The 19,741-nt window shown below is 39.7% G+C and overlaps 1 protein-coding gene across 3 annotated transcripts in view; it reads left to right on the top strand.

Moving 5' to 3' along the window:
• Window positions 1–5,251: 5,251 nt before the first annotated feature.
• The window catches only part of CNNM2 (cyclin and CBS domain divalent metal cation transport mediator 2), a 123,483-nt gene continuing 108,993 nt past the window's right edge, over window positions 5,252–19,741 (top strand). The window contains exon 1 of one of the 3 annotated variants that reach the window (XM_006920952.3): window positions 5,252–7,121. In XM_006920952.3, coding sequence (XP_006921014.2) covers window positions 5,501–7,121 — 1,621 coding nt within the window. In that variant the 5' untranslated portion in view covers window positions 5,252–5,500. The remainder of the gene's footprint in view (window positions 7,122–19,741) is intronic. The other 2 variants (XM_006920898.3, XM_015596342.2) reach the window with 2 other exon arrangements.

The following is a 19,741-nucleotide window of genomic DNA, read 5'->3' as shown; positions in this document are numbered from 1 at the left end:
CACCCTTTTCTCTCCATTGGAATGCCTTTTCCTCCTCCTTCTCTTTCCTCCATTAGAATCCTTTTGTCATAGACTGAATATTTGTGTCCCCACCCCAAAGTCATATGCTGAAGCCCTAACCCCCCAGTGTGGCTATATTTGGAGATGGGCCTCTAAGGAAGTAATTAAGGTTAAATGAGATCATAAAGATGGGGTCCTGAGCCAAAAGGATTAGTGTCTTTATAAGAAGAGACACCAGAGAGCTTGTATTCTCTCTCCAAGCACGGGCTCAGAGGAAAGGCAAGGCGGTGTGAGGACAAAGAGCTGAATGCAAACCCGGAAGAGAGTGCTCACCAGAAACTAACCCTGCAGGACTTTGATCTGAGACCTCGACTCTCCAGAATTGTGAGAAAATAAATCTGTTGTTTAAGCAACCCAGTCTATGATATTTTGTTACGGCAATCCAAGCAGACTAAGAAAGCCTTCTTGAAATCTTACATCTGCATATCTAAAATCTATTTGTCAAGACCATGAAGCTTTCCTGAATTCCTCCACATCGGATGTTCTATCCTGTATTACGTAGTTACTTAGTACATATTTCCTAATCTCCGTACTAGTTAGTTTTTGGGGTAACCTCTGATTCAATATTACAGTGCCACAACACCTTGTACTTTGCTTGAAATTTTGAAAGGCACCCTCTCTCTCTATATGAGTTGAGTGAATGAATGAACGAATGAATAAGAGAAAAAAGAAATGGTGTGAGAAATAAATTAGAAACTTAATTTAAAAATGAAAGGGGAAGCAGATTTGAGATGTGGTTTTAATAAATGGGGAGAAATAAGTTAAATCTTCAGTTTAGTGATGTTTAAAAGGAAACAACATAATAGGTATCTCAGAGGAACTAAAAATAGAATTTTTTCCACTGAGATCTGACATACTGTTTGTCTATACATGGGGAGTTTGACTCATTATTGGAGTAGAATTTTTGCTCCAGCTTCAGAGGATGTGGAAAAAAGACCATGGGAATGAACTCAGCTGGTATGGGGAAACTGACATTTTTTGACTAGACTCCTAATCATAAATAAAAGCTCTGGTATCAGACCTACGTAGGTCTGAATCTTCAGGGAGGGCTCAAAAGTGGACATTCAGAACCTGTTCTTCGCCCTGCAGTCCCATTCCCAGTTACCATCTCCCTATGGGAGTCATCCTTGTCTCCCATCTCTTCCTCACTCCCCAAATGCGGTTTTTAAATTTAGATTTTTAAATGGGCAATAGTCACATGGGTCAACATTAAACACCAGGTAAGTGAAAAGTTTCCCTAAAATCACAACTTGGGCTGAGTGTTTTAATCATACTGATAAGGATAATCGAGCTCAGAACCTTTCTTCCATCTTTGTTTTGTCCAAAGCTGAGTTGGAGGCTTGGAAAGCACATCGTAAAAGATTCTAGTAAATCCCACGGTTGCAGGGCAAACAATGGACTTGTAGCATCAGGACCTTTTTCTCTGAGTTGCCCAGAAGATCAAGAAGACAGTAAAGGAAGGAAGTGGGTGACAACACAGAGTGCAGGAGACCTCTTGGGGCTGCCCTGTGGGAGGTTCAGGAGGGTCAGGCTCCCTGGAAGAAGGGCAGTGGGGGAGTGGGGTGCTGTCCATTGCCCAGGGAGGAAGGAAGTGTCAGAGAGGGAAGTGGAAAGGGGTAACCTGCCATTGCAGGTGGCTCCCTCACACCCACCTGAGACTCCAGGCTCTGGATTCTTGAGGAACTTGGACCCTCTTGGAGGAACTTTCTCAAGGGAGGAAGTTTTCATTCTAACTGTCAAAAAGCCATGATTTTCTTTCTCTTCCTACTCTAGTGACACTGTCCAGCAAATATCTAGAAAAAGAGAGAACTAGGAAAGCCCAAAACAAAAAGCCGGAAAAGTCCTCTAGAGAAGGTAAATGGAATTGCTGACTTCATTCATTCATTCATTCATTCATTCATTCATTCATTCATGCCCACTGTTGTGAAAAGTTCTCATTTGACCTAAAAGAGTTCTATGTGTTTAAACAAATGGACAACGTTGCTTCAGGTGGAACAGATTTGAGTTTAGGGAAAGTTTGGGTAACTCCAGCATTTGCCCAGTTGTTTTTCCTCAGAAGACCTGGTGCTATGGTGCAATTAACACGTCACTGTTGAAGCAATAACTTTGAATGTTTTTCTACAACTGGGGCGGGGGGAGGGGAGGAAAGCTTCTTTGTAAAATTAGAGCTTTATATTGAGAAACAAAATGCATAGAGAGCCATTTGGTATTTTACGTGCAATCTTTAAAATTAAATTCTAAAAGACTTTCAGGTCTGGATGCAGTGCCTCCCCAAATCCCTGACCTTGCAGACGTGGGAGCTTACCCCCTGCACATGAGGGAATTAAACAGTCATTCTTCCCCTTTAGTATCCAGTGAAGGATTCTGGCAAGAGAGAATTACAGAAGAGAGAATTAGAGAGAATGTCAGGGAAGGAGTTTGCTAGGAGGTACTGGCTTTACCTAAATGACTTACTTAAAGTCAAAGTCAGAACCTACCTAAGATTAGATATCTGCAGCAACAATTTAGCAATCTTGGGCCTTTGGTAGCCCTTTTTAGAGGTGAAATATGTTTAGAATTCAAGTTTTTGTTGTAATTTTTTTCTTCCAGATTTAAAAAGTGATCCCTAGAAGCAAGGTTTGCCCTTGCCCTTCATTCCTCCAGGTAGACAGACTGGAACCCCCTGGAAGTCACGATGGTTCTGCAGCAGCAGCAGCCTCTCTCTAAAGAGAGGGCAATCCCTTGAACTAAAAAGCCTCCAAACTTGAAGGAAAATCCCTCTTGCTAAGGAAAAAGTACTTATCTAGATTGCTCTGTGTCGTGGGTGTACATGAAGAATATGAACCCCCTCCTAGTATAAACACCACTCCTCAATTCCCTGTGTGAATCTGAGCATGGTTTATTTTAAACTATATTGTAAAATGTCTTTTCCAACGTTTTTGCTATGAAGTTTTGAATTTCTAACTTGCTTCTGAATTGCTGAATGCCACACTTCCCTGACTATTCTAGCATACTCTGAAACACACAGGAAGCATCTGTAGGTTTGGTGAGCTCTCCCTCACCCACTTCTCTGTACTCTTGTTCCAAAAGTGTACGTTCAGCATTTGAGAGCCTTTAATCATCTGCCCTCTTAGCTCCCTTAAACACACTTGTGCTCACACTTTTTATGAAGTTAAAGTTTTCACTTTCAATCAGCTGACTTAAAGGACCGTATCTGTCCTTAATCTTTGTCAATTATCTCCAAAAATCTCAACATCTTTTATCTTCTAAACTTCGATAATGCTTTTCATAAATGCATGCCAAGTTTGTGAATCTGTTTTTTTACTTCTGAGCTTATTTTTCAAAGATAGCAGTATGAGAATTGGGGATGGGAGAAAGCATCACCAGAAACTGAAGGGCCGGAAGCAGAATTGAGGACATTACTTGAAATAATCAGAATAAAAATTCTTTAATTTCTTTAATATTCTACAAATATTGTTTTATTTGTAGAATATTGTTTTTATTTGCGGCCAGTGTTTTATTGTTTTGAATACCTACCATTGTTCTAGGCCTTGGTGATACAGAAGTAAACAAAATAGACAGAATCCTTGCCCTCAGGAAGCTCAAGTTCTAGTGGAAGGAGATGGATAAGAAACTAAATTAAGGAAAATAAAGCATAGATGGAGTATAGGGAGTGTTTGTTTACAAATTTTAAAAGGTGGCCTTTGAGCAGTCTTGAAGGAGGTGAACTAAGGGGCTAGGCTGACATCTTGGGGAAGGGAGTCCCCCACACAGGAAACAACAGCAAGTGCACAGTCTCCCAGGGGAGTCTCTTGGAGAGAATGAGAACCAGGACAATCTGGCTGGAGCAGCAGGTGATGCGGTCAGAGAAATCAAAAGAGCCAGCAGACCTTTTAGAGCCTTTTTGGATAATGCAGGTACTGTGGCTTTTACTGTGATGAGATGGGAAGTCCAGAGGAGAATTTCAAACATGGGTGCCACAGGATCTGATTTAACAAGACCACTCTGGCTGCTGGGTGGAGAAGGGAAGGGGGCAGGTGTAGGAGAGGAGAGACCAGTTAAGAGGCCACTGCAATTAGCTCTACCAGAAATTAATCAGTAAATGTGCTTGCAGAATACAAAAAGAGAAGGAAGCAAATTTTTTTTGGATATTTAAGTTGTAAGAACCCCCTCCCACAATTTAGCAGTTACTCTGCTACCGCCTCTCCTCCAGACACAGTGGGCTTGGGAGTCCTGGGCACCTAGGTCTTCTGGACTTTTTTTCTCCTGAACAACCAATGAACCTAGCAGGGTTTGGTCAATATGGTTAAGTATGAGCCTTTGTGGGTCTGCTTGGGATGTCTGCCTCCTTGCATTTCCTAAACTTGCCTGGTTGCCTGTTAGAAATACAGATTCCTAGGTCCTACCCTTTCAGTAAGCATGGGATCCATGGAATATATACTTTCAGAGCATACGAGGGATTCTTATGACTTGGAAGGTGGGGAAACTGCTTAACTCTAACCTCCCCACCTTTGGCACATATTTTGGGGTTTGCCGCGGACTTGGAAAGATTGCAGGGCGCCCATGGAGCCTGCAGGTGGCGCCACCTGACCGCAAGCTGGAGAGTACTCGCGACCTATAGGGACAAGCGAGAGGCTCCAGGAGAGCGGGTCGCGCCGTGTTGGGGACACCTAGCCGCTACTTATCTCGGGAGGAGCGGCGCACACGAGTAGAAGAGGGAGGTGCGGCCAGTGCGCAGCTTCATTTTAGGACACTGTATCTTAAGCTGTCCCTAGTCGGCTTCTCGGGCTCCTAGGAAAGGAAGGCGCAGCCCCCTCTGCAAGGACATTGAGCACTGAGGAGCCTGCAACGCGATGCAGCGAGAACCAGCCACCTCGCTCTACAGGACAAAAGTCTAAGCACCCCAACCTGGGATTCGGATCTGCTACCGAGGTCCCTAAGAGAGCGGCGGGCTCGAGGACAACCCCTTTTCATTGGCAGCGGGACAGAAGGCCCCGCCCCCTTTCGTACAGCTCTCATCTGTGACTGGCTCTGAGACCTCGGCTGGCCACGCCTCCTCCCCTCGCACATACACAAGAGTCACGCGCCTTTCAGTTGGAAACTTGGCGTGCTGAGGAGGACCGTGGCTTTCATCTCTCCACCCACTTGCCTTGCCATTGGTCTGCGGTGCCGCTCACAACCACGCCCCCATTCCAGCCCCCTGGCTGGGAGGGCGGGCTCCGGCTTGTAATTGGCTGTTCGGCCTGCCTCTCGCGGGAGCGGCTGGCGCTCTCCCCTCCCTTTCCCGCCTCCCGCGAGTCTCCAGGTTCCTTAGCTGGCCCAAGCCGAGTCAGTGTCAGTCAGGGAGACGGACTGCTGAGCACCGGGTGCGGAGGCTCGGTTGCAGTCTCGCGCAGGGGCCGGTGCCTGTACTCGTGCCGCCGAGTGGGAAGGATGAAGCGGCAGCTGGAGCAGCCACCCTATGATTGGCTGTGGCGCTTGTGAACCCGAAGTAAAGATGGCGGACGGGCAGGCAGCCGCCGCACTGCCCACTTGGAAGATGGCGGCGCGCCGCAGCTTCAGCGCCCGCGGCCGGGGGGTCCTGCAGGCGGCGGCGGAGCGGCTGCTGCCGCTGCTACTGCTGAGCTGCTGCTGTGGCGCGGGAGGCTGCGCAGCGGCCGGCGAGAACGAGGAGACGGTGATCATCGGGTTGCGGCTGGAGGACACGAACGACGTGTCGTTCATGGAAGGGGGGGCGCTGCGGGTGAGCGAGCGGACTCGGGTCAAGCTGCGGGTGTACGGGCAGAACATCAACAACGAGACGTGGTCCCGCATCGCCTTCACCGAGCATGAGCGGCGGCGCCACAACCCCGGCGAGCGCGGGCTGGGTGGCCCCGCGCCGCCAGAGCCGGACAGCGGCCCCCAGCGCTGCGGCATCCGTACATCAGATATCATCATCTTGCCCCATATCATTCTCAACCGCCGTACATCGGGCATCATTGAGATCGAAATCAAGCCACTGCGCAAGATGGAGAAGAGCAAGTCCTATTACCTGTGCACATCTCTGTCCACTCCAGCTCTGGGCGCCGGCGGCCCGGGGTCCGCGGGTGGCGCCGTCGGGGGCAAGGGCGGCTCCGGGGTAGCCGGGCTCCCGCCGCCCCCGTGGGCCGAGACCACCTGGATTTACCACGATGGCGAGGACACCAAGATGATCGTGGGCGAGGAGAAGAAGTTCCTGCTGCCCTTTTGGTTGCAGGTGATCTTCATTTCGCTGCTCCTGTGTCTGTCGGGCATGTTCAGCGGCCTCAACCTGGGGCTTATGGCCCTGGACCCGATGGAGCTGCGTATCGTGCAGAACTGCGGCACCGAAAAGGAGAAGAATTACGCTAAGCGCATCGAGCCTGTGCGCAGGCAAGGCAACTACCTGCTGTGCTCGCTGCTGCTGGGCAACGTGCTGGTCAACACCACGCTCACCATCCTGCTCGACGACATCGCTGGTTCAGGCCTGGTGGCGGTGGTGGTCTCTACCATCGGCATCGTCATCTTTGGGGAGATCGTGCCACAGGCCATCTGCTCCCGGCACGGCCTGGCTGTAGGGGCCAACACCATCTTCCTCACCAAGTTTTTCATGATGATGACCTTCCCCGCTTCTTACCCAGTCAGCAAGCTGCTGGACTGCGTCCTGGGCCAGGAGATAGGCACAGTCTATAACCGGGAGAAACTGCTGGAGATGCTCCGGGTCACAGATCCCTACAACGACCTCGTTAAGGAGGAGCTGAACATCATCCAAGGGGCGCTGGAGCTCCGTACTAAGACTGTGGAGGACGTGATGACCCCGCTCCGGGACTGCTTCATGATCACTGGGGAAGCCATTCTGGACTTCAACACCATGTCGGAGATCATGGAGAGCGGCTACACTCGCATTCCGGTATTCGAGGGGGAGCGCTCCAACATCGTGGACCTCCTTTTTGTGAAAGACTTGGCCTTCGTGGATCCAGATGACTGTACTCCCTTGAAAACCATCACTAAATTTTATAACCACCCCTTGCACTTTGTTTTCAATGACACCAAGTTGGACGCTATGCTGGAAGAATTTAAGAAAGGTGGGAAATTTGGTCTTTCATTGGCTTGCTCTTTTTCTCTCTACATCCTTCTCCCTGCTTGAGCCCTCGACCCTCAGACCAGCCCCTCCCCCCCAAGCCGAGTTGACTGGAATTTCTCCTCTTTTTTAATTGCAAAGTTGAAAGGCGTCGCGGATTTGGGGATGGGTTGAACTAGTAAGCGCTTCTAGATTCTTTAAAAGCACAAGACTGCCATCACTTGCTTTTTCCCTTATCATAAAAGTAGGCTTCCTATTTTCTGTGCACGATACTCTTTCCGGCTCTCTGGTCTTGGGGGGGTCTACTGCATTCATTGCCGGGCTCTGAGAGGATAGATGAAAGGAGAGGCGGCTGATGCCATGGTATGCCATTTAGTTGACATGTACTAATCGCAGGCATTTGGAAAACATTTAATAGCTTTTCTAAACCCAACACAATCCTTTTCCTCCTCCTTAAACATTCACTGAAGTTTCAGAGATGGGAAGTGCAGTTTCAATAGCTTCTGTGCCTGGTTGTCTGGTGACCTGTGGGGGAAATCGAGATCTGCCTTTGATGGTAAGGGATGAGATAAGCCAAATATCGCCAAAAAAAAAAAATCACTTATTTGGATGCGATTTGCCTTAGTTAGAAAAGAGGGTTTTTTAAACACTTAAGTTTTTTATTAATATGTAACTCGGAAAGACTAGAGGTAAGTTAACCTTTTACTAGGCTATATTTTGTCTAGCTTTCTTAGCTATTTGTTTATATTTACCTGACAAAAATTTCCCAAACTAAGTGCAGTTTTGGTAGAAAGCTTCAACTTTTAACAATGAGATGAATCCCTCTATTATGGTTTATTTATTTCTTGAGTCTTTCTGGTGTAAAAGTGTTCTTTTTAACCTTGATCACCTGGTGTATTAAATTGCAGTACGACTCCAAGTCAGCGCTCATTGTTCCAGGGAGTTTTAATAAGGAAGAGAAGTGCAGAGTCTGAGGCGCTCACCTTTCTTGCATGGTGGTTTTTTTGGTTTGTTTTACCATGTAATGTACAGATAAATAGCCACTCATACTATTATTACTGAAATTCTGCTTTTAAAAAGTTTCCAATAAATAGCTAGTGTTATTTGAAAACCGAGGGATGCTGGGTTTTCTAATTGCTATGATGCTCAGGCATGTGCATGTATTAAAATGTCTACGTAACCTTTAATGACCTGATAGTCCTTAAAACTAAGTTTTCCTTCTTCAAAGAGAATTTTGATCACTGACAGTGGTCTTTCCACTGAAAAAGACCATGTGTAAGGGGTGACACAGCTCGCTGGATGTGATGATCTGAACATACTCATAGAGTTGTGTGGTTGTCCTAATTTCATTTTCCTGTCTGAATAGGATCCTCTCTGGAACAGGATCACATTGCAGTAATTTTCAGATAAAGGAATAGAGCAGAATGTGCTTCTGAGATTGGTAATTTGCATTTAAAAGCAGAAGGAGATTCTTCTGGGTTCTTAAACAGTAAGAAGAAAATGACCATTATCTCTAGGTGACAGAGCTTCTTTTGGCAGTGTTATTGTTCTTTCACTGCTTAAGCTGTTAATTAGAGCATCTAACCAGTCTCTTTGATTTTGCAGTAATATCTGTAGTATAGAAGGATGTCTTGAAATGCTTGAAAATACCTCTGAAATACTTTTTTATTTCTGTTGCTGAATTTCCCAGTATTGATACAGATGATTTATTCTCTCTGCTTTTTTTTTTTTAATTATTCAGAATATTTGCTCATCTACTGGTGGATTGATAGCACTAGTGTGTGCTCCTTGCTGAAAGATTCAATTCACTTATGTACCTTTTTCCTTTGAGAATTTAAGTCTGTATACCTCACCACTCATTAATCCTGCTTCTAACTCAAAATTTGCATTATTTTGAAATTTGTTTTTCGTTGTCCTTGAACGGTTTTCCTATGACTGATTTATTTTCATGAGGAACTTTTTTCCGCAAAATTAATTACCTCTCACTATTTTTGAAATGTATCCCCTTAAATAATTGAACTATGAATATTTTCCCATGAATTTTAGAAAAATAGTAATGCACAACATTTTATTCTGTCCTTCACCAGAATGATGTATTTGGTATATTCAGGGTATATTCAAGCTACTGGAATATTTGGAAGAGCAGGCAAAGACAGTTGCAAATGGGAAATTTAAGCCATGATCTTAAAAGGATAGAGTGAATGGATGTTACTTAAACTATGGGAATAAGTGATTTTTCACCTTCCTTTTCTTGATCTTTTTTTGATGAGTTTGGTCACTTTAACCTTACTAACGACTTTGTTAGTTCTTCTGTATGAGTTAAATATTTCACCTGACTTTTTTTTCATTTTCTAATTCAATTATGAAATAATATGAACAGTCAACTTCTTATTGTTTTTCTCTATTGAATAATGGCGTGTGAGTTGGTTTGAAGGCTTTTTCTTACTCTTTCACCTAACAATACCAGCTCCCCCAAACTGGTTAGATCATTAATCCAGATCTCATTGGAAATTACCCTTCCTAATTAAGAATGTCTGCATTGAAGCTTTTCCTGTATATAATTGTACATCATTGATCTGAGTTATTCTTTACTAAGGATGGGGAAAGTTTCTGTAATGTGGGAAGAAATGAAAGTCTACCTTTACATTAAGTATATATGAATGTCTTCTTTCTAATGATCAGAACTTTTGTCTGGCTACCAAGAAACTTAGCTTTCCTTGAGGTTGGAAGACAGTAATCATGCTAATTTTTCAGTTAGCTTGTTATTATTATTATTGTTTACTTATTTACTTTGTTCCAGGTACAGGGCTGAAAACACAAATCACCTTGTTTAAATTTCATAATAGCTGAGTAAAGCATTATCTCCATTTTACAAATGAGGAAATTGAGGCTTAGGTTAAATGATTTGTTCTAGGTTACACAATAATTTGTTGATACGGGGTTTTAAACTCAGGTCTGTGTGCCAGCCAACCATGCGCTCTTAACCATTCTATTATGGTGGCCCCTGGATCCTGATTTTACATTTCTGTTTTAATTGACTATGAGGTTTGGTCAAAACATAGCCTCAGAGCTTGTTGGGCAACAGACATAGAAATGTATTTAAACATATATCTACCTTTAAACCTAGTGCTTCTGTGATATTCTGCAGAATAGTTGGGGTCTCCATTTTTGCCATTAAAACAAATCACTTTTTGGCCTATGTGATCCTAAATCTAAAGAATTCTATTTCCAGTATTTCCACGTCAAACATAAATATTCATTTTGAAAATGTTTTATACTAACACTATAGTACACTAGTATGTGCTTTTTTGGTGAACTACTCTACACTGTTTTCCTAATAGCTGAAGTGTGTAGTAATGTTTTACTCTTCGTTTCTTATCTGTGTTGCAAGGGTGATTCAGAGTTTTGTGTTTAAATCTTGATTTTATTTACATTTTTTGTAGCCACCTATATGATAATTGGTTGCTAATGAGCATCGTTGGCAGCTCTGTCCCTCTGTGCTCCATGTAGTCAGGCTTTCTCTTTTTCATTAGTTTTGTAGTTCCTTATAAATCTAAATAAGAGAATAAAAGCAAATCCCACTAGAAGATTAGGAGAATTTTAGAAAAACCATCTATAGCAAAATAGTGTAGAGGAAGAAAAAGCTGAATTAAAGGTTGCTACTTTTGTGTGCAGAAAGCATTCTAGAGGCTTCCATTGACCTGATAAAAGCTTCCTAACAAAAGACTGGGGACTCTTAGCCACCTATTTGTCTACACTAGGGACGAATTTGAAGAATCAGTAACCAGTTATTGTTCTTCTGTTTTGTGTTGTTTACTTTTAGCTTTGTAACAGTTGCATTCCTCTATTGTAAAGCATGCTGTTTTATAGCTGCTAGGGACTTAGCCAGGCTGTTTTCTAGCTTTTTCTTAGCTAGGAACAGATAGGATCACCAGATAATGTTGTTCTTCAAGAGAAGAATGCAATGTATAGTTTTCACTTAAAACTTTAGGAGTACAGTTCTCTCTTCCTAGAACAGAAGCCTTTCCATGTTAATGTGCTGCAAGTTTAATATTAAAAACTTTTTTCTTCCCGAAATAAAGTGTTCCACTCGCCCAGAATCGAAGAGGATGTTTTTATTGGTGTTTAAAGGTATAAGTGGTGTTGGAGATTGGGCATAGTTGTTTCTATGATCTTGTATGTTTATTAATTTTATACAGTAATTCATGTTAAACTGTTATAATTGTGCACGTTTTTAAAATGTCCTTATGAAATATCCAGATAGTATAGAATCAGAGCTGGAAGGCGGCAGCTCAGGGATCACCTCATCCAGTGTTTGCAAAACTTACCAGGTAATAAGAATTACTTGGATCACTTACTAAGAATAAGGTCCCAGGTTTCACTCAGAAAACTCCTGAACATTCCAGAATCTCTAGAGAAGGAGGCTTGGAATCCATATTGTTAGTAGTTACTGTGAAGTAAGTCTCATGATTAGGTGAGTTTATGAAACATTGGCCTAGTCAGCCTCTTAAATAAGGAAAGTAAAGCCTGAAAGAGAACATTAAGTGACTTGCTTTAGGGCTACCTGCCTAGCTAGTAGCATCAACAGGACTGGAACCCATGTCCCCCACTCTAGGACTGGAGTTCTTTTCACTCCAACAAGCAGGCCTTCTGGTCCCAAGTAGAAGGTACCTGTGTCATTGAAATGATCTGCATCATTGAAAAGCAAATTTTCAAGTTTACCATTGATTTTTATTTGTCTTGTGATTTTGATGTCAGTATTTTTGATATCCTGGAGTCATGCCTTCTTTGACAGGCATTTTGTTGTATGGGAAAAAAGTCTGGATGTGTGAACTTGTTTTATTTTAGCCTACTTTGAGTTTTTACATTGCTAAGATCAGACTAGGAGGGTATTTTGGAAATATCTAGATTTCTTGAAGCCTCACCTCAGGTAGTTAAATGTCACGTTTCTTTTGAGTTAACTTGTATCAGATATCCCTGAATCATGTTTTATTTTTGGTTGTTTCTTCTGTGAGATTAATGAAGGTCAGATTTGGGACCATTGGGTGCAGCTTCTTGGCTCTTTTAATTTTTGTTCACATACAGATTTGTAAAATTTCCATTGAAATATTTATCAAAGCATTTGAAGCATGTGTCCCATTCATCCATTTATGTACCCTTTTTTTCAGTTTTCTTCTTTTAAAAAAAAAAAAATAATGTAAGCTAAATTCTTACAGAGGATCATGTCTGATTTTTGGAGGTTATTTGTGATAGTAGGATCCCAGAAGCTTGAGTGTGGCCTTTTAGGTCTGGAAACCATAGTTGAATACCAGCTCTGACTCAGTGTGATCCAGATGAAACAGGAAAGGACCTTGTTCTGCTTTTTCTCTTGGTTCTTTTGGGGATTACACACCACCTGCCCCTTCTCACAAAGGGCTTCAGAGTTATTTAAATTCTAAAACATTCCAAACTGCTATAATGGACTGGCTAATTTAAATTAGTATTAGCAAATCTAAACACAATTTAAAATATTAACCAGGAAAACCCACAAAATAGACTGAGCCTCCATACTATTATATGGTTTTATTTGCTCTTGCACTACTTAAACTTTCAAGAACAAACCTCTGGAACTCTAATTACATGTTTCAGTTATGGATACAGAAGTATCTTTCTAAATGCATATATTTCATTGGTAGTAAACTTCAATTCTTGCAAGATTTGCTTGGCATAAAAAGAACATTTATTAAACTAAATACTTGGAAGTGGATGACTAAGATTGAATATAATTTATTTTAATATCGTCTTTTCATTTTCTTATTCTCAGAATATGCCAACAAGAAACCCTAAATCTTAGCAACACTGAAAAGGAGAGACAATAAGAAGCATTCTTACAACATCACATACACTGGCAACTCCAGAATGTCTATTTAGAGGGATTATAGGGGTGGCAGGCTTTGGAAGGCAGAGCTAAGGGACTAATAACCCTCTGTAGATGATATGTTTATTAGGCTGGCTTAGGAGTTAATGGAGATGATGGGGGTGCTAATCCTTCCCCTGTTTTACATTAGGGCTCCATAAATACTGCTGTAATGATGGTGAGATCCTCATTTCTTCATACTTAACATTCCCCTTGCTTTCAGATCTAGGTGGGAATGTTTCTGTTTTTGAATTCGTGTCCTATGGGGAGGATATCATCTGCTAATGCAAAGATTGAGACAAATGTGCCCTTCCTTGATCTATTTTAGACAAGTAAGCCTCAGTTTTCTTTAAGCCTCAGTTTTTCTCAGAGTAAGATGGGATAGCTTCTAATTTATAGGGTACTTACTTCAAATTAATGTGATAGTTAATGCAAAAATGCTCCTAATGGTACCTGGCAGTAGTGCTCAGTTAACCATTATTTTTATCATGGTGATTCTGTAAGCTCTTCATTGTTCTTGGTCTTTCTCTAGAGATTGTTAGTCAAATACCTTGGGCCATGGGTGCTTATAGTTGTTATGGATGTTGAAATCTTGAAAGTGGCTAATTATTGTAGTGTTTTTTTTCTTTTATTGTGATTGAATTCTAGGTTCTGTTACTTGACAAGATGGCCACAAGCATTTATATTTTTAAGAAAAACAATCAGTTATATGTTCTACCTTCCTTAGAGTAAGAATTCTGAATTAAAAAATTCTTCATTCCTCAACTATAAATGACTGGAAAGGACAACAAAGTTTAAAAGAAATAGAGCAAGTTCATGCCCTTGAATAACCAAAGTTCGAAGACTACTCTGATAAAATCTTTTAACACTAATTACATCAAATGCTTAAAAAATGGAAATGTCTAATATATCAAGGTTTTGTTGCTTATAGCAATGTAAATTTGTCATACTTTTGGAAGGCAACCAGGAGTCATAAAAATGTCCTACTCTTTGGTTTAGTAATTTTTCCACCTGGAAATCTTAATTCAGTGATAGAATTCAAGGGAAGAAAAGAACTGTGTTGGCTTTTCATGTTGCATGTATATTGCAACATTATCTATAAGTGCTGAAAAATTGGAAAGAAATATCTAACACTTCAAGGCAGGGTATAAAGGGGAAGGAGTTAAGGAAATTATGTCAACTAATTACAACCATTTAATCATAATTTTGAAGGCCATATAGCCATGTGTGGAAAATTTATACAGATTATTTTGCATGGATTACAGATATGTATAAATATACATGTGTATAGACGGAAAGGGAACTTGGAAAAAGTGAAAATAGTTGATGTGTTAGGATAGGGTGATCATAGCCAGTCTGCAAAAATCACTTTTTTAACTTTGTACAGTAACATACCTGGAAAAAATGCAGATCTGCTGAGAACATTATGAGTCTGGATCTCAGGACAACCTTTGCTCATATTTAGGGAACCCATGTTATTCCATTTCTTCTTAGGAATATTTTATTGTTGAAATGAATGGTTCTTTTTAAATGTTTAAGAATTGAGATATAATTCACATATCATAAAATTCACCCTTTTAAAGTGTACAGCTTGGTGGTTTTTTAGTGTATTTACAAGGTTGTGCAACCATGACTGTCTACTTCCAAAACATTTTCATAACTCCAAAAAAAAAGTGCTGTATCCATTAGCAGTCACTCTTCATTCTCCACTCCCCACAGTCCTGTTCTGGACACTTCATATATATGAAATTATATGCAATGTGACCTTTTGTGTCTGGCTTCTTTAACTTAATATAATATTTTCTAGGTTCATCCATGTTATAGCACGTGTCAGTATTTCATTCCTTCTTATGGGCAAATAATATTCCATTTTATGGATATACCACATTTTGTTTATCCATTCATCAGCTGATGGACATTTAGGCTGTTTCTACTTTTTGGCCATTACAAATAATGCTGCTATGATTATTGGTGTACATGTTTTTGTGGACATATTTTCAATTCTTTTGAGTGTATACCTACAAGTAGGATTGCTGGATCATATGGTAACTCTATTATTAAGTCTTTGAGAAACTGCCAAATTGTTTTCCAAAGTGGCTGTACTATTTTTACATTCTCACCAACAAAGTATGAGGGTTCCAATTTCTCCATATTCTTGCCAACTCTTGTTATTTTTATTATTTTTTAAAAAATTACAGCTACCCTAGTAAGTGTGAAGTGGTATCTCGTTGTCGTTTGATTTGCATTTCCTTAATGACAAATGACGTTGAGTTTATCTTCATGTGCGTTTTGGCTATTTGTGTATCTTCTTCGGAGAAAAGTCTATTCAGATCCTTTGCCTGTTTTTCAATTGGGTTATTCGTCTTTTTATTATTGAATTGTAAGAGTTCTTTATATATTCTGAATACTAGTCACTTATAAGGTACATAATATGCAAATATTTTCTTATTCTGTGGGTTGTCTTTTTGCTTTCTTGGTAGTAACCTTTGAAGCAGAAAAGTTGTTAATTTTGATGAAGTCCAATTTATCTTTTTTTTTCTTTTGTGGCTTTGTTTTTATTGTCATATCTAAGAAACCATTGCCTAATCCAAGGTTACAAAGATTTATGCCTAAGTTTTCATCTAAGATTTTCATAGCTTTAGCTCTTACATCAAAACCTTTAATGCATTTTGAGTTAATTTTTTTATATGGTATGTGGCAGGAGTCCAATTTCATATTTCGCATGTGATATCAAGTTGTTCTAGCATCATTTGTTGAAAAGACTATTCTTTCCCCATTGAATTGTCTTAGCATCCTAGTCACAAGTCAGTTGGCCATAAATGTGAAGGTTTATTTCTGGATTCTAAATCTGTTCCAATGATCTGTATGTCTTCCTTATGCCAGTACCACACTGTTTTGGTTCTTGTAGTTTTGTAGTAAGTTTTGAATTGGGAAGTATGAATTCTCCTACTTTGTTCTTTTTCATGATAGTTTTGGTTGTCAGGATTTCTTGCATTTCTGTATGAATTTTTCATGGATCTTCTTGTCTATTTCTGCAAAAAAAGCACTTGGAATTTTGATAGAGTTTGATTGCAGTGAATCTGTAGATCAATTTGAGGACTATTGCAATGTTAATAATAGAAAATCTTTCATCCATGAATATGGGACGTCTTTCTATTTATCTAGGTCTTTAACTTTCTTCAACAGTATTTTGTAGTTTTCAATGTATTTGCAATCTTTTAAAAATTTTTAATGAGTTTATTTGAGCCCAAATCTGAGCAAGATCTCACGTGCTCCCTGCAATCTTTTTGTTAAGTAAAATACTTAGAAATAAATTTATTTTTTATGCTATCGTAAATAGAATTGTTAATTTCATTTTCAGATTGCTTATTGCTAATATACAGAAATAGAATTGATTTTTGTATATTGATCTTATATCCTGCAACTTCGTTGAACTCATTTATTTGGTAATAAATGATTCTTAAAATAGAAAAATACTTTTTAAAAATGTGAGTTTTTAGAGGAGGAGGATTATTTTATGTTTGTTTCATTTGATTGTAGTGGCTTTTATTTTACTTTAAAAAAATTTAGGCATTTTTACTTACCACTTTCATATGGAGTGAAGCACCCACTATTGGTTATTGACAGTGTCATTTTGGGGGAAATTTGATAGGAAAGAGTATATTCTATCTCAGGTTAGATATAGGAAAAAAGGAAATAAGCTGTATGAAATGTGTTGGTCAGAGACCAAAAATATGGTTGATTGGAACTTTGGAGTTTAAAATTTAATCTGTTTCTATCTAATATTTCGAGTAACTTTGTATCAGATTTGGAATTTGGGCAAGGAGATGAGAACAGAAAAGACTGTGCCTAATATCTAAATGGTTTTGTAGTTTTATCAAGGGTTTTATTTCAGTCATTTTTACAGAGATTAGGAAAAAAAAAGTGACTTTTAGTCACTGTTCATTTCATCAGTACAGTCCTTGAGGTTTTTGGGTACCAGGTAACCAGAAGAGGCAAAATGAAACTCGTGTGTGTGTGTGTTCGTGTGTCTGTGCGAGTGCTATGCACATACGTGCAGGGACTGGTAATCTAAGAGGGAGAATGTTTTCTCATGCTAGCAAAGACAGACTGAGGGCATCATCTGATCTTTATGGGATTATGCAAAGCCTCAGTTTTTCCATTTACCCATCTGTAATCATAAAAACAATGTGCTGATTCAGCTTGGAGCCTGCCGTGCTTGAAGCTCAGTAGTTTCCTGAATATCTTATACATTTTGCTAAAATGAAAAAAACATTTTAACTTTGATGAGGATCAGATATTTTTTTAGTTTGATTATATTCCTATAAAATTATACATCTGTTACACATCATTTATCTCAGGTAAAAAGATGTGATTTTTTTTCCTGAATGTATACAGAAACCTTGTATTTCTTTATAGGATAAGTTAGCTTTCATTTAGGCATCTTTCCTAAACTTTGTAAATGATATAAAATAATGACAATGGATTTTACCTCTAATCCTTTTATCTAACTTCCCAAGAAAACTAAGCATTTTAGGAAGAGAAATTGATTTTTGCTTTAATTACAAACTGTATTGCTCTTAAGTAGAATAAATAAATAAATAAATTTATTATTTACTCAGTTCCTTATTATTTAAAGTTTTGGTATAGTTACTCTACAGTGAAAGCTCATCAGTTGACATAGAACTTCCAGCCAGTATTAAACATAAGCCTCTTAAATATGAATGGACAGCCAAACATCTCTGGATGTTTGAGGAGAGCCTCCAATAGTCTCATAGAGTAAAACAAACAAAAAAGAACCATAATTGACTTAAGCTGGTTTTAGCTCACATTAACTAAAATCCAACAAATCAGCAGTTATTACTACAGATATTACTTTCTCTGTGACCTCTTAACTCCATTTATCAAACCAGCTATTAGTAGCAAATGTGAAGATTCTCTGCCTCTTTCTACATGGTGTAGATAGAATCTATTTTGTATTCATTCAACCCACATTGTGGTTTGAGGCTTTCAACTAGGTTGAAGGTTGCAAATACCTCCTTAAGACTTGCTTAGCCCCACTGCATGGTCAAAGGCTAATGTAGACATTTCTGGAAGAGTTCTGTCTTAGGGAATCATAACCTGTTTTTCCTTTCTCCTTTTACTGCAAGATTTCTTAAAGAATGGGTGGTTACATGCTTTCTTTTCCTTGCTCCTGGCTTCATCTATAATCCTCTGCAATCTGGCTTCAAACTGTCACAACTAATGACTTCCATTATTGCTAAATCCACATCTGGGTTGTCATCCTTCCTAGCTTATTTGACTCTTCACTAAGGCAAAAACCCCTCTTCTTTCTAGTTGACTCTTGCCTCTTGGTACAGCACAGTCTTGATTCTCTCCTTGTTTCTCTGACTCCTTCCTTTTCAATTTTAGATTCCTGATTTCTTTCTTCCATTTATAATTGAGCATTCCCCAAGATTTTATCCTTATCTCTTTCTTCCATGGTATTTTTCCATCTTTAGAAAACTTTCTTTGATTCATCTTTAATCCATAAGCATTTATTACATATCATAATGATCTGTGTGGGATGCAAAGATGAATTAGATATATTTTCTGCTCTCAAGTAACTTGCAACACATGTGAATTTATATTCTTTTTTATCCTGTATTTTATTACCAAATTTAATTGACATATTTTGAAAATGCCACTTATTCTTTTTTGTTTTCTCTTCATTACCACAGCTACTACTCCAGCCCTTAGTACCTTTTATTCATGCCTTGTTCAGTGCCTACTATGTTTTAGGTGCTCCTTGAATGTATTTTGAATAAATGAATCAATTTGTCTATCTTGATTATTATAAAACTTCCAAGATGGCTTCCTTTATTTTGTCTGTTTCACCAAGTATACGACTGGAAAGTTGATTTTTCTTAAAAGTAACTTTAATCTTACCAGTTTATCAAAAACCTCCTATAATTTAAAATAATAAGATATTATCTGCTATGGATTGAACTGTATCCTCCACCAAATTCATACATTGAACCATAATCCCCAATGTGATAGTATTTGGAGATGGGGGCTTTTGGGAGGTAATTAGTGTCAGATGAAGCCATGAGGGTGGAGCCCTCACGATGGGGTTAGTGGCTTTATCAGAAGAAGAGAGAGAGATCATCCTCTGTCTACTATGTGACGACACAGTGAGAAAGCAGCCATCTTCAAGCCATTAACAGAGCTTTCACCAGGAGCTGAATCAGCAAGCACCTTGATCTTAGACTTCCCAGTCTCCAGAACTGTGAGAAAAAATGTATGTTGTTTACAGTTATACCATCCAACTGCTATATTTTGTTATAGCAGCCCAGGCCAACCAATACATTGTCTTTTTAACCTATTAAAATAGCCAGGATAGAAAAAATGATAAAAGCAAGCTGAGTGAGTTCTAGATGTCTGCCGTACAACATTGTACCGGTAGTTAACATTGTACACTTAAAAATTTATGAGGATAGATTTCATGTTATTCTTACCATAATAAAATTAAAAAGAAAAGAAGAGATGATACTGTCCAATTATCAAGGGCCCATGAGATGTGGATTCCTTCTCAGATCGTCTCTCTGACTGCTTTTCCTCTGACTCTTTGCTTCGGCCTCCCTGGCCTTCTGCCTGTTTCTTGGAACACTGCAGGCACTCTAGGCATATTCCTGCTTTAGAGCCTTTGTAGTTGCTGTTCCCTCTCCTTGGAATGTTCTGCCCAGATA

Source organism: Pteropus alecto, unplaced genomic scaffold (genome assembly GCF_000325575.1).
Source record: "Pteropus alecto unplaced genomic scaffold, ASM32557v1 scaffold177, whole genome shotgun sequence".
Classification (NCBI taxonomy): domain Eukaryota; kingdom Metazoa; phylum Chordata; class Mammalia; order Chiroptera; family Pteropodidae; genus Pteropus; species Pteropus alecto.
The sequence above is the reverse complement of the archived record's forward strand: the minus strand, read 5'-3'. Positions and strand labels throughout refer to the sequence as shown.